At 56.9% G+C, this 14,016-nt stretch overlaps 2 protein-coding genes across 2 annotated transcripts; both read right to left on the bottom strand.

Moving 5' to 3' along the window:
* Nucleotides 1-1,472: 1,472 nt before the first annotated feature.
* QBC33DRAFT_485941 (HCO3 transporter family-domain-containing protein) lies at nt 1,473-4,626 on the bottom strand. Its single transcript, XM_060425411.1, has 5 exons — nt 3,940-4,626; nt 3,592-3,762; nt 3,473-3,538; nt 2,933-3,420; nt 1,473-2,863 (listed from the first exon to the last, which is right to left on the bottom strand). The coding sequence occupies exons 1-5, from the start codon at nt 4,305-4,307 to the stop codon at nt 1,836-1,838; spliced, it is 2,121 nt and encodes a 706-aa protein (XP_060286603.1). The 5' UTR covers nt 4,308-4,626; the 3' UTR covers nt 1,473-1,835.
* A 674-nt stretch (nt 4,627-5,300) lies between these two features.
* Nucleotides 5,301-12,817, bottom strand: QBC33DRAFT_576111 (6c6d08f8-8b27-48d1-a5e9-ee3a8a61eadc; the record flags this gene model as incomplete). The annotated part of the gene is made up of 9 exons (XM_060430881.1): nt 5,301-6,100; nt 6,155-7,810; nt 7,871-7,999; nt 9,655-10,484; nt 10,553-11,789; nt 11,853-12,179; nt 12,269-12,333; nt 12,406-12,533; nt 12,611-12,817. The coding sequence occupies 9 exons, from the start codon at nt 12,815-12,817 to the stop codon at nt 5,301-5,303; spliced, it is 5,379 nt and encodes a 1,792-aa protein (XP_060286604.1).
* Between the last annotated feature and the right edge of the window lie 1,199 nt (nt 12,818-14,016).

The raw sequence follows: 14,016 nt of genomic DNA on the forward strand, positions 1-14,016 counted from the left end.
ACGGCCGCTCTTTACTTGGGAAAGGTTGTGTCGAATTGGCGCAATATCGAACACATCCCGTGGTTGCATGGGGTGCGCCATGGTGGGTGGCATTTGACCCCCCCCCCCCCCCCCCCCGATTTCATGTCAGAGTCGATAGACTCTGCTCGCCTAGCCACCTCTTGTGCAAGTTGTGCGAGCCGGCCTGCGGCATACCCGGGTCTGAGAGTCATTTATCACTTGGAGTCATCCATTCAGCCGTGTTTGCCTGCTGTCGCCTGTTATCGTGTCCTTCCCCTTCCCCTGCTGCCGCCGCGAGTGGCGGGACGAGGGGCCGTAGGACCTACAAGGAGGTGGTGGTCTACATACCGGCGTGGTCGAGGTCTGTGGATATGCTCGGCTTTGTAGAGACGCTACGAGCTCTGGGGTCGAGCACCTGTAGCGTATTTCACTACCTGCCGTCAGACCGAGACCGAGGCAGGACGAGCATAGCAGGGGCCCGCTCCTCTATGCTCCAGAGTGGCGGGGAGGTCATTCTGGCCGGACGAGCAGGCAACTGAGCTGGGCCGCCAACCAAGGATTCTCGAGCCAAGACTCGGTTCTTCCTAGGCATCCGTGGTTGCTAACAAGCTCTGCTGCCGCTTCTCAGTGTTACAAACCCCACCGTGACGACATATTTCGTCGCCAGCACCAAGGATTGCCTTTTCTCGATCGGCTGGCAGAGTGGCAGATCGAAAAGGGAGCGACGGCATCTGAAATCCACCCCAAGGCCTATACCTAGCATCGGCTCAGGGCCAAGCTTATCCGAGACAATCGCTCGCTTCCAAGGACGGCAGCTCGCTGTAGGACGATAGAGGGGGCTGTATCCTGCTCGGCAGCCTTTGGCCATTTTTCTAGCAGCCGCTGCTGCCACTGGGATGGCTGAGGGCCCCCGCCGAACCCGAGATAGTGGCAAAGCATCACCAGCAGCGAGGCATCTTCCCTTCTACAACCAACAGGTTGGCCGGCAGGAAGGTGATGGAGCCCCTTTTTATGATTTTCTGTCCGTCCCAAGATAGCTTCAGCAATGACTCCACACACTCCAGACTGGCGGTATCGCCACCAACAGACCAACAAATCCTGCCTTTTTTTTTATCTAAGGTGACTCTCGTAGACGAAGTTGGCCTATCCGGGTTAATCAAACATTCATTACCAGGCGCAAATTAACTCTGTGCCAGCGCCCGTCTGTTGTGACGGTGGGGGTAAAAGAAATGCTCGCCTCTCCTGTTGGAGATGAAGGATCATCATGATCAAATCACCCTTGCACAGCGAACAGCAGGTAGGAGCACGCCGAGGTCATCTCGGGAACTTATTGCAATCGTAAGACCATAGATGATTAAGATGATTAGCTTCCCCTGCGATGCTTCTTTAACAAGCAGCGCCCCGTAGCTCGTCGTCCGTTGGCACTTGCCCCTTGCCCGGTCCTGGCCGTGAAACGTCTCGTGTCCCAGAGGCTGCTGAGGGCATTCGAAGCACCGTACGAGGCGAAAAAGCCCGGCCAAGTAAATGGCCTGCTGTATCTCGCACTTGGGAGTCTCGCAAGGCTCGATAGGATAATATGTTCTATTTGAACACCTCTTTCTTTCTATACTTGATCCTCTAAACCGCCTTGCTCTCATGTCGCCCGATCAGACGTCGCCGATGAACTCGCGACTGCTCCTCCCTGACCGCAGGTGGACCTCAACCAATGCAACTGACCTCTACAGGCATCTATCTACCCCTCTACGACACCGACCTTTCCAAGCCTTCGATGGCCCCAGACCCATCTACCCATCGTCTCTCCCTCCCTCCCTCCGGCCCAGCCGACCAAGCGAACCTCACACGCCAGCCCGACCAGCGTGCCCACTACTCCGCCTATTGGCGCCCAAGCGCGCCATCTCGACGACCTCGCCGCCGCCCTCGCCCCTCCCGATGGCACTCCCCCTGCGCCTCGTCATCCCCGCCGGGAATCCCTCCCCAAGTTCTGCCAGCTCCTCGTCGCTCCGGAACAGACCGCCCTTGCCCTTTCCCTTCCCGTTGCCCCCCTCCCCCGTCTCCCCAGAATCGTTCCCCGACCCAGACCCGTCAGGCGCATCGATGACGCTCCCCCCCTCCTCCCCGTCCTGATCCTCCTCCTCCCCGCCGCCATACGACCCCCCCACACTCTCCATGGTAAACGGGCTCGCGGTCGGCCCGTCGAGGGCAGCGAGCTCGAGCGGGTCGAACCAGCGGGGCAGGAGCGCCGCGCGGACGGGTATCAAGGCGAGGATGAACACGGGGAACCCGACAGCCGCAACGGTCTGGGTGATAGCAAACGTGGCGCCGAACCCGACCAGCTCGAGCGCCACAAACGCCCAGACCACCCTCCTGCGGCGGCGGCGGGGCAGCTGCGCCAGCTGGTCGTTGTTGTTCTGGCCCGTGGAGGGCCCGAAGACGGCGGCGTCACGGGCGAGGAAGAGCAGCTTGGCGGTGATGCCGTTGGCCTCGAGAGCCTGGAAGCCCATGATGAAGAAGAGGCCCGCCAGCACGCCCTGCGGGATCAGGTGGAGCACGACGAGGAGCGGGCCCGTCATCGTGCCGAGCGTCAGCAGGCCCTGTGCCAGGTTGCTGACGCGCTGCTCGACGACGCGCGTGGCGCGCGGACCCGTCGGGTGGACCTTGCCGTCGTCGGCTGTTGCTGCCGTGGTGGTCGTGGTCACGCAGAGGGATTCGGTGTGGAAGGGGGCCTGCGGGATGAGGCCGTTGGGGAAGGGGAGGCCGAGGAGGCCGGCTACGCCGGTGGTTAGGCCTAGGAGGAAGAGGTCCCAGTGGAAGCCGGCGGGCTTGGTGAGGGGGAATTCGGTGCCTTGGGCGATGAGGGAGGATACTGGAGAGGAGTTGAATAAGTAAGGGTTCCAAGATTGATGCTTTGGGCTGATTAGCCGGGACTTCATACCGTTGTGATCGAACCAGAACAAAATGGTCAGCAGCACGGCGAAGGGCAGGGCGAGAAACACGTCGACGACGCTGATGTTCCAGAAGTCGACCAGCCAGCCGCGGTCGACGGTCGGGAGGAAGGAGGTGCTCGTCGGCAGGGTCTCGAGCGGCACGTTCCTCATGCGGCCGATGTGCACGAAGCCCGTGAAGAAGACGACGGTTAGCGGCGTGCCGTAGTCCTTGAGGAACACGCGCACGCTGTGCCGGAACAGGCTGCCGCGCCCGAGCTCGCTGCAGACGTACGCCACCACGAAGACGAGGAGCGCGACCACGATGGACAGGTAGAAGGACTCGCCGTCGCCCAGCCGCTCGAGGACCTGGATCCCCTTCTGCAGGTAGATGAAGGCCACGTAGAAGCCGAAGATGTCGCAGGGGAACCTGGTCACGTAGCGGAGCCAGTTGCACGAGTTGGTGATGGCGAGGAGCCAGTGTAAGAGAACCGACCACCTAGCGCCGTGTGTCAGACCTGGTGGACCAATGCGACCCCGACAAGACTTACAGCCCAATCCAGCACATGAAGGCTAGAAAGTTGGTTCCCGTAGGTTTCATGATATCGTAGACCGTACTAAGCAGGCCTCTTAGCGAGGGGGCGATGGGAGTTGCGAACCGTCGACTTACTAGTTGAAAACAGTAATGGGACCCGTCACTCCTACAATCACCAGCGGCTGACAGGCAAGGACAGAAAAGACCACGGCCCCCAGAACGGAAGACAGCAGGACTTCATTTACGCCGTACTGCATATGCGTCTTCGTAAACATGTCGAGGGAGAATGCCAGAGCTGGGAGAATACTGGCCGTTCATGTTAGTGGTGATCGTCTCATGCCAGTGCGGATCACTAATCCAATGGCAAATGAAAGCTAGCATAGCAAATGTCCAATCAAAAAACCGAATTGGCTTGAGAGACGAAGAACGGGGGGAAGGGAGACGAAGAAGTTCAAACGTCGTCCAACAACCAGAGCTACATACTTGGCAAAGTACATATACACGGTCGCAGGGACGACCCGGTAGTCCCAGGCATCGCTCCAGTCGCTCCAGTAGTAAGGGGCCCTGCGCCGGACGTCGTTGACCATGCCGCGGAAGAGGCGGATCTTCCACCACCTCGGCGCGCGCGGCGGCCGCTGCCCGGCGGCACTGCCACTGCCAGTGCGGGCCGCAGAGTGGTGGCGGGGCTGGCGCCGGCGGGGCAGGCTGTGCCGGCTGGCGAATGTGGAGGCCCAGTGCTTGAACCGCATCCTCGTCCGGGCCTCGTGCTCGGCATCCACGCCGATCCCGGCGGGGCCCGGGGCGGCGGGGGCGGCGGGGGCGGGGGCCGTCCCCGTTGCCGGCGAAGACATTTTCTGTGTGGATTGGATGCCCGTATAGCCGCACTCGCTGTTCTTGCGATAGGTGGCACGGAATGATCGGCAGAAACCAGTCACGTCGAGAGAAAATGGGTCTAGACTCTAGACCATGACCACCTCCCGGTGGCACAAAAAAGTCGCGTAGCTTTCGATTCTACTAGTTTTCTCGACGGGAAAAGGGGGTAGGTTCGGTCAATGGAAGGGGAGATGCGGTGAGACTGGCATATTCAACCGGTCCGGCAGAGGCAAACGTAAAAAATGAAAGGCAGCACCTGGCGGCTGTCTATTTCCTCTGATATTCCCTTCTTCAGAGATACGGACAGTTAATGTGGGTCTGCAAACTCTTGGTTGAATGACATGGTAGGCTTGGTGCTATTTTTGTGGAGCCGCAAATGCACCCTTCCCGTTCGGCCATCCAATGATGTCAGCCCAGCCGGAACTTCGGGGTGGGGACTGGGAGGGACGGGAGCACCTCACTCCACGCCGGACACGGCCGGTGTGTTTTCAGGCTTGCATCTTTTATCACCAATAATGCGTCAAGAAAGTGATAGGCAGCCTGCACTGGAAGTATATAATTCGGAGGAGATCTCGTCAAGGGACAAAGTAAATATCTTACACATCGAAGCTTGGGACGGACGGCGCCTAATAGCACCCGCTTGCGAGGTTCCGGCCGTTCAGAATCCTGGTTGCCCAAATCTGTCACAACAAGGCCATCCCCCTTCCTCCCTATTCAGCAAGCCCTGGCTGCCGTATCCGCCCATCTATTCATGCAAAAGACAGCCGATGCTTCTAACCCAATCCCCCGTCGCGCACAGCCGGTTTAAAATACACAAGCTTTCCAGCAATGCCCCGTTTTCATTGTATCAACATGTACAAGGTTTGAGTTGAGAGTGGGTTGGGTGTAGCGATGGGGGGAAGTACGGATGAGGTTCAAATGCTGCCCCAAACGCTGTGCTCGTCCAACCCCCCATTCAGAACTTCTCCCATCTACCTATCGTGCCGCTCATATAGAGACGGCTGCGGGTCGCTCGGTGGGCTGTCTGGTGGGCTGTCCGTGTTTTCGGTCGGGAACGGAGGCGGCGCGCTCTTTCCCTGCCTGTTGTCGAAGTACTTGGTGAACTCCCGGTTTTCCGGGAAAGGCCGCGGCCCCAGAAGCCTTACGAGGTCGTCTCGGGAGAGGACTTCCTTCCGCAATAGCTCCTCGGCAACGATGCCAATCTCCTTCTTCCTCTCCACCAGCATGTCCTTGCACTGCTTGTACGCCTCATCCACGATCCTGCGGACCTCGGAATCAATGGTTTGTGCGGTGGATTCGGCAAACGGCTTGTGAAGCTGGTTCTTGTCGTTCTGGAAGTGCAAGGGGCCAAGTTTCTCCGACATGCCCCACTCCGTCACCATGGTGGTAGCCATCCTCGTGACCTTCTTGAAGTCGTCGCTGGCGCCCGTTGTGACGGTGGGGAAGTGCAGTTCCTCGGACACTCGGCCGCCGAGGGTCATGGCCATGCGGTCCATCAGCTGGTTGACGTTCATGAGATAGGCATCTCCACTTGGCAGATACTGAGCATAACCCAACGCGCCCTGGCCACGGGGAATAATGGAAACCTTGAGCAGCGGGTCAGCCCACTGGAAGTACCAGCCACAGATGGCATGGCCGGCTTCGTGGTAGGCAACGGTCTTCTTCTCTTCGGGGCTGAGCACCAAGGACTTGCGCTCGAGACCTCCAACAACACGTTCGATGGCTTGCTCGAAATGGATCATCTCGACACTCTGGGCATTGGCTCGGGCAGCTAAAGGATGTTAGTACAGACACCGGAGGCTGTTTGAACGCTGGAATGACTTACCAATCAAGGCGGCCTCGTTAACGGCATTGGCAATGTCAGCACCTGCAAATCCAGGGGTCAGGGCAGCCAGCCGGCCAGTGAGATAGTCCATGTCCTCATGCGTGACGATCTTGCCAAGATGCACCCTGAAGATATCCTCGCGTCCCTTCATTGTCGGTCGGTCGATGTGGATATGCCTGTCGAAACGGCCGGGCCGCATCAGAGCCTTGTCGAGTGTGTCGGGTCTATTTGTGCCAGCCAACACGACCACTTGCTCGCTCGTGTTGAAGCCGTCCATCTCGGTGAGGATCTGGTTGAGGGTAGCCTCCCGCTCGTCGTTGCCGCCACCAAACCGGTTGCCTTCTCCTCGAGACTTGCCAATGGCGTCGATCTCGTCGATGAAGATAATGCAAGGGGCGTTCTTCCGTGCAGTGGAAAACAAGTCTCGAACTCGCGACGCGCCGACTCCGACAAACATCTCCACGAACTCAGAGCCGCTGACGGTGAAGAAGGGAACCTGGGATTCGCCGGCAGTCGCCTTTGCAAGCAGCGTTTTACCTGTACCGGGAGGGCCGGACAGGATAGCTCCGCGCGGGATCTTGGCTCCAAGTCTCTGGAACTTCTCTGGAGACTTCAGGAAGCTGACGAACTCCATGATCTCAACCTTGGCCTCGTCCATGCCTGCAACATCGGAGAATTTGACCTTGACAGCCGTCTCTTGGTTGAACATCTTTGCCTTGCTCTTTCCAAAGCCGAACATCCCGCTGGAGCCTCCAGCGCCTCCTCCGGCTCTACGGGAGAGGTAGAACAGCAGACCAACCAGGACAAGAGTGGGGCCGAATGCCAAGATCGCGTTGGTAAGCATGCCCTCCCGAGCGTAGCTCACAGGAATCCTCTCGGACGACGGAATATCGAGTTCCCTCTGAGCATCTTCAAGTTTCCGCTCAAAGGACTCGACGGAGCCAATCGAGAAATAATAATAGAAGTTGGGGTTCGCGGCCACGGAGTCGGGGTACATGGACTGGGTCGCCTCGCGGTTGAGCTCGACCCTGACACGGTCCTTGATGACGACAAACTTCTCGACGAGGCCTCTCTCCAGGAAGTTCTTTCGCAGCTCCTCCCAGGTGATCTCGCGGGAGACCTCACCGGGGAAGATCATCTTATAGAAAGGATAGAGGATTGCAGCGCCGACAGCCCAAGTTATGGCCTCGCTCAGGTCGATGACACGTGGTTGGGGCCCCTTTTTGGAGCCCTTGCCGTCCTTAGGCCCGCCTTGCTTGGACTCTCCCTGCTGGCCTTCCTGTTTCTGACCCTGGGCTTTCTCGCGATTCTGCTGTTGGTCCGGAGCGTTTGAGTCGAATGTGGTGTTTGGCTTGCCCGCCGAGACCTTGTCGCGCGAGAGCTTGTCCGCCATCTTGTAGGCCAGCCGAACCGCTTTCATCATGTCGGCAATACTGAGGCCTTGTCCCTTGTGTTTGGCCAACAGATCCCGCAGTTCTTGAGGCGAGCCAGTGAGCTTTACCTCCTTGAGAACATCCGCAATGGCGGCCCTCTGGGACTCGGGAAGCAGCTCCATCATCTTGGACATTTGCTTGAGCTCCTCCTCGGTCAAGCGAACCCAACCTTGCGGAAGAGGGTGCAGCTCTTCCTCCTGGCCCGAGGCGTTCACCTTGCCATCTTCGGGCTGTTTGCTTGGGGGTGTCTCCTTATTCTCCTGTCCAGACAAGTCCTTGCCACTTTTTTTGGCCGCATCGTCCTTCTCTGGTGTCGAATTGTCGTCCTTGTCCGGTCGACGAGGCGATTCCGAAGAGTAGAAGCGCGGTAGTTGGCGCGAGCACAGGGACACGGGGAACTTCGACGGCCGAGCTATTCGATACGTGGGCCCCGAACCGGAATTGAGGGACAGCCTCGCGAGCTGCGCGAGCCGTCGCGTAGACGGTCGCAGAAGTGTCGCCATGCTTCGATTTGTGGTCCCGGGATACGACGGAACTAGCGGTTGAGGAGGAAGACGAGAGAAGACGGCCGAGGAAGCCGCGCTATGTCATTGAGGAAGTTGTAGCTGCGGCCATGCACATATGTCGTAGGTTTGTCCTGCAACCTTTTTAGAAACAATGAGGGCACTCGGGCGTGCTCCGTCGAATGTCGAAGTCGTGCAGCTCAATCGTACGAAGCAGAGAAATCTATTTGATGGATGCGGCGAAGAGAAGATGCAGGCTAAGGGTTGAAGCTAACCAAAAGTGGCTTAGTTGTAGCCACGTGATACCGATTTCTTAACAGGCAGGTAGCTGATCACGTCAACCAAAGCCGGCCATATCGGCGATAATTTGTCGTTGCTCCCGTCTTTCTAACCCGGTATTGACTGAGATATGGAGGAGCTCCACTCAATGTCTAGCGGATGAGATATGCTGTGACGAAGACAGGCAGCAATATACGGATATTTTGACTGGAGCTCTGGTTTTGAGAACAGGTGCCCTAATGAATCCTAAGGCGACAGCGGAGGAGCCAGATTAGTTCTTCACAGCTTGTTGGGTACGCTGAGAGAGACAGAGACCATCGGATCTGCATTTGCAACGATATGCCGGGATAGTAACTCTTCTTATACCTAGGCAAGTAGATAGTCCTACCTGATGACTATATAATATTCCCAAAGAACGCTCAGTACCGGCTGGCCTCAGAATTCCAGCCGTTCCAAGTCGCCAAGTCTTCCTAATCGCTTCCTAACAGCACGAGATCCGTCACTCAAGGTATATATACCTAGTTTGAACTAGATACTGTCCTGTGCTCCCCCTTGTCGAGAACAGGAGGATCGTCAAGGGATGATGTGTGAGTGGGCAGGATCGCCAGACGACGACGCCAAAAATAGATGAGGCCGACGTTCATACCCAGCCTTACCCAGGTTCCTATTATAGCAACTTGTTTAGGTGTCTTTCTCCCGCAAAGGGAAGACACACAAGTGGTCAATGTGTTCATATCAAATACTATTATATAGATGGACAGATATCTTGGATGCTAACTAGACACATCAGAGGCCATTATATCCCTGGACACATAGCTATACTTACAATTACAGAACTATATCGGATACCGACCGCACGGAACGAGCAAGGCCCTCATCATAGACTGACAGGTTTTTGCTTTTGTGCTCCCCCCTTTTTGTTGGCCCCAGAAAATAAAATGTGCGCGTTTCCTCCGTAAGGAAATATCTCCAGAGGGAGTAGAGACGGTGGTAAAATGCAAATATAGAAAAGGCCCCCCCCCACCCCCCACCCGATATGCAGATTGCAAATCCCAAAAATAAAAAGTGCGCTGTTCCCAACCAAGAAAACAAACAGCCCCAGGCCTACCCAGCACAAGATGTGCTTTCACTAGGCCAGGCCAGGCCACCCACAACACGTCACGTACTCAGACAAATTCGATGGGCATCCGCGCCCTTCTTTCTCCATGGCCGTCTGGCTATCAAGCCTTCTCCGCCGGGTCCAACCAAACCCGGCATCCCCGTGGAACAAGGTACTACCTCCCACGAGGCCCCTCCCCAAAATTTCCATTCTCGACGCTCGGATAGGCGCCGCCGCTCAGTTCCGCCCAGTCCCAGTCCAGCGTCATGGGCAAGGTGAACACGTCGGGCGCGAGCATGGGCTGCGTGAATAAGCCGTTGGCGCCGCCCAGGGCCGGACTGTGCAGCCTGCCCGACGCCGTGGGAGCAGCAGGGTTCATGTTGCCGATGGAACCGAAGCCAGTGAGGTCTGCGAAGGAGGGGAAGTGTGCGCCCTCCATGCCCTCCATGGCGTTGCCCCCGGCCAAGTCGGAGTGCCAGCCAGAGGGTGCCATGGCCGGTGATGAATGCTGGCTCATTGTCGTCGTCATGGGACTATACCCGTTCTGCAGGGCTGCTTGGTGCTTCAGCGACGGCGAGAGGTGCCCGTTCACCTGGCTGTGACTCGGCTGCGGCGTTGACGAACACGCTGTCGCTGGCCGAGACGTCTGCGAAGGCGCCGACGAAGACGGTTGCGGTGTTGCAGCTGCCGACGCCGACGTCGCCGCCGCCCTTGCCGCCGCCGCCGCCGCTGCTGACGTCGTCGTCGATGACGGATCAGGGCCCTTCCTCTTCCGCCTCAATGTGTTATCCTTCTCGGCTTTGTCAATCACTACCTTGGCTATCCTCTCAAACTCGGAGCAGACGCCCAGCATTCGGTGGACACCACCGGTCTCAGCTTCCTGGCCTAGCATGGACAGGAAATTGACCACCAGATTCATGAGGCGAGTATCAGATCTGGCCCTCGGATCTAGGGGATTCTGAAGAATGTTGCCGAACAATGTCACCAGTGCCGTGACAGGGAAGTAGAGAATCAGCCTGCTCGATTATCAGTAACTCAAGCTTTAATGGGGTTCGTTGGGGGTGTGGGGGAAGGGGCAGTTTACCAAACGCAAGAGAAATCCCCTTGAGGGATATACTTGAGCAGCGAGATGGAGGCTCTCGCGGCGGACGTGCAAAGGGCCGCAGATGAAAATATTCTGGGATTCAGGGGCTTCGCATTCAGGCCCTGAATGGCATAGTTCGACAGTCGGCTAGTCCAATACCCGTGATGAATCGACATCCGATGGACCGTGGTCAGACAGTTGTAGTACGTAAGATGAAGCATGACAATGTGAAGGATAAGGGGCGTATGCGAAGCCTTGATCTCGTGCTCTGGCCGGAAGTCGATGGGTATGCTGTCCTTCCAATTCTCGAGCTCCTGGTCCAGCTCTCCAATGGTGTTCAGAAGCTCACCAACGGACTGCTTGGTAGCCTTTGTCGAGTAGAGTCGCTTATAGACTTTGCTTTCGATGATGGCAATCTCACACATGACCCTGAATAGGTTCATCTTGCCCTTCCCGTCGTCTAGCGGGATGTTTCCGATATTGTCCGCGGGGTCAGCATCTGGAAGATCCACATTCATGTCGTCGTCGTCCTGCGCCGGCGGCCGACCCGACCGCAGGCACAAGTCCTTGTCCAGCATGTAGGCGATCCAGAAGACTCTCTTGCGTTGCTCGATCTCGATGGGATTGAGGTTGAACCCCGTTCCGCGCTTGTGGAGTCCGATGCTGTGGGAGAGTCGGATGGCGGCAGCAATGAGGAGAAACGAAGGTTGCGGGTTTGGCGTGCCCTGCATGAACAGAGCAATGCCTAGTAGCGCCTGCACGCTCAGCAAATCCGTGTTACGCATCGTCAATTCGGAAAAGACGCCCATCGCGTTCTTCAGGTAGTCCCACGCCTTCTGGTCCTCCTCCTGTGGCACCAGGTTACTCATCACCCGAAGTCGATAGGCGATAGCGAATGCGACGTTGAGACTTGCCCACCATCCAGATCCCTCGTAGGGGTCCTTGGAATACTGCCTCTCCACAAGGTGCATGAAGGTGGGCTGGTGAAACAGCGGGAACATGCAGTTAAAGTTCTCGAAGTAGTCCTTGAGCAGCGACATTGCCTCGGGCTTGCTTGGCAATGGCCTGAAGACCGGACGCCGAAACAGGTCTTCGAAAACCTCGGGTTTCCATGCTGTCCACTTATGGTCATCGATGGAGACGTCGGAAATCATCTGCTGGAAAGAGCTGTCGCCGGTTTTCTCATTCACCCACTGTATTCCCTTGGGCGAGAAGATGGAGAACCCAGAAGATGAGCCTGGAATTTACGTTAGATGCCGAAACCATCGTATCCGGAAGAGTCTTTGGGCTCCCGACGTACCGATATATCTCGTCTCCCCCGAGTTGTTAGTCACCAACGAGCACATCATCTCCGACAATGCCTCCACCTCCTCTTCATTCTCCTTTCCGCCGTCGGGCGTCAGAGATTTCCTCTTCTCGTTGTGATGGTCCTTATCCTTGGCTGGCTCTGGGGATGTCAGGGAGCTGCGGGGAGTCGAGTCGGCTCCGTCCTGGCCGGAGGCGGTTTGTGACGGAGAGGTCGGGTTCGAGACTGCCTGTGAGGCTTGTCTTGACTGTTGCTTTTCCGCAAGCTTCTTCTCCAGTGTGCCAAGGTCAGTTGCGCCGTTGTCGTCTTCGCCGAGGAGACCTATATGCCAGGTATTGTTAGCCGAGGCATTGTCACACCCAGGAAAGCCGGGAAGACAAAAGGTGCAAGGCGCTGTAGTGTAGCCTTACCGGAGAGTCGCAGCAAGCTCTCCATGCGACCCAGTCGATTTTCGAGACCCTCTATGTACTTGGCCCTAGATGCAATACGGTAAGCTGAGTTCGGCCCGGTTCACCTGCGGGCAGCGACGGGTGGTGGGACGACGTACCCCTTGGGAGGATTGCGCTTCTTCTCGACCTGGGTGAAGACGCAGTCGGTTTTGTAATTGATGCAATGTGTGCAAGCCGGGAGCTTGCCGTCGCACTTGATCTTCTTCTTCCTGCACATGTCGCAAGCCTGGCCGGGAGGGGCGGAAGTGTTAGTGATGGAGCAGCCCTTTGATGCGCCGGACTGCGCGATGGAAGCCGACTCACTCTTGCAATCCTCCTCCTCTTGGCCTCATTCGCATCGTCGAGGAACGACCCGGGATCTCCAAACATTTGCGCTGTCAACTCTGGCGGCAGTTGGTGAAGCTGCAATCCATGATCCGCGTAGCCACCGAAGATCTGGGGCGGTTGATTCATTAACGGCGGAGGACCGCCCACAGCTGGCATTTGGAAGCCAGCGTGTAAGTGATCCATGGCTGTGGTGTCGTAGTGATAATCTACTATCGCAACCGGAACCGTCGGGATAGGCAATGGCAGCTGCAGAGGGGCAGTTGGGCAGTCGGCAGTCGATGTTGGCGATCGGAGGTAGCGGCAGAAGGTCGGGTCGAGAATAAAAGTCGCGGACGAGTTGGACGAGTTAGGTAGCTATTATTACAGGCGGTGACCGTCCTTTACATGCTGACTCTACGTTGTATGGATTCGTCGGTATTTTAGCTCGCTTCGATGGGGGGGGGAGTATCGAGTCGAGAGATGGTTGGCTAATGGTGACTTCTTGAGCGGGTATTGGCATTTATCAGCAGGAGGCAAGGGTCTTTTTGAGCCTCCACCTAGCAAGCAACCGGCTTGGTTAGATCCGATCAAGGGAACGAGACGCCACAAATTTTTGGGCTGATAGGGCTGAACAACGAAAGGATCGAGGTCAAGAACAGGGCAACAGGGCAACATGCACTTCGAGAAGGGAAAGAGTGGGAAAGAATAGAAATTAAAACATGAGGATCAAGGACGAGCGAGGCAAGGACCCTACGATGGGCATGGGCGAGACACGCACATGCAGTGGCGGAGCACGGCCGTTATGGTATTCTCTGGGCGGCACTCCTGCTTTTCAGGCAAGGCAAGTTGAAGAACCCGACCCCGAACTCCGACTCGTCCAAGGTGTATTCCTCCGCTCCCTCATTACGCAGTACTGCTGCACACCATCGAAGGCCCCGTCATTCACTACCCGCTCCTACATACAGGCAGCTACGCAGGCACCGTGCCTACTTACCTACCTACCGACACATGGACGCACATTTGGCCGTCCTTGTCGCAGAATGCCATGGTCCTGCTTGGCTGGGAAAGAGACCACTCAGAGCGATCCTTCCTTTACCGCGTACTCTGCCGTGTTATAGTACAGCTCCTAACAGCAATCAACTGTTTTATATTCTTCTCTCAAATGGCTTCTATTGTACATGATCGACTTCGGTTGAGAATACCTTAACTCCATGATTAGCAAAGGTGGTTGGCCTCCCTGGTAAATCGGTCAGAGAGACAATACGCGTCGGAATTCGTTTTGGGGAGCTGTTGCTTATGGCTGACATCAGACGATTCGACAAAAAAAAGTGGATGTGAAGAGTGCCAGGGGCTGGTCTTGTTCCATAAATTCTCCGACAGACTTGAGTCCCCCCAGTCTTAAC

Source organism: Phialemonium atrogriseum (genome assembly GCF_030411735.1).
Source record: "Phialemonium atrogriseum strain 8032-3 unplaced genomic scaffold QBC33scaffold_4, whole genome shotgun sequence".
In the NCBI taxonomy this organism is placed as follows: Eukaryota; Fungi; Ascomycota; class Sordariomycetes; order Cephalothecales; family Cephalothecaceae; genus Phialemonium; species Phialemonium atrogriseum.

Excerpts from the sequence above, each read along its gene's own strand:
- QBC33DRAFT_485941 (XM_060425411.1), bottom strand. The coding sequence starts at position 4,307 with ATGTCTTCGCCGGCAACGGGGACGGCCCCCGCCCCCGCCGCCCCCGCC. Across the intron at positions 3,763-3,939 it reads GTGTATATGTACTTTGCCAA|TATTCTCCCAGCTCTGGCAT; the intron begins GTATGTAGCTCT and ends ATGAACGGCCAG. Across the intron at positions 3,539-3,591 it reads CCCATTACTGTTTTCAACTA|TACGGTCTACGATATCATGA; the intron begins GTAAGTCGACGG and ends AGGCCTGCTTAG.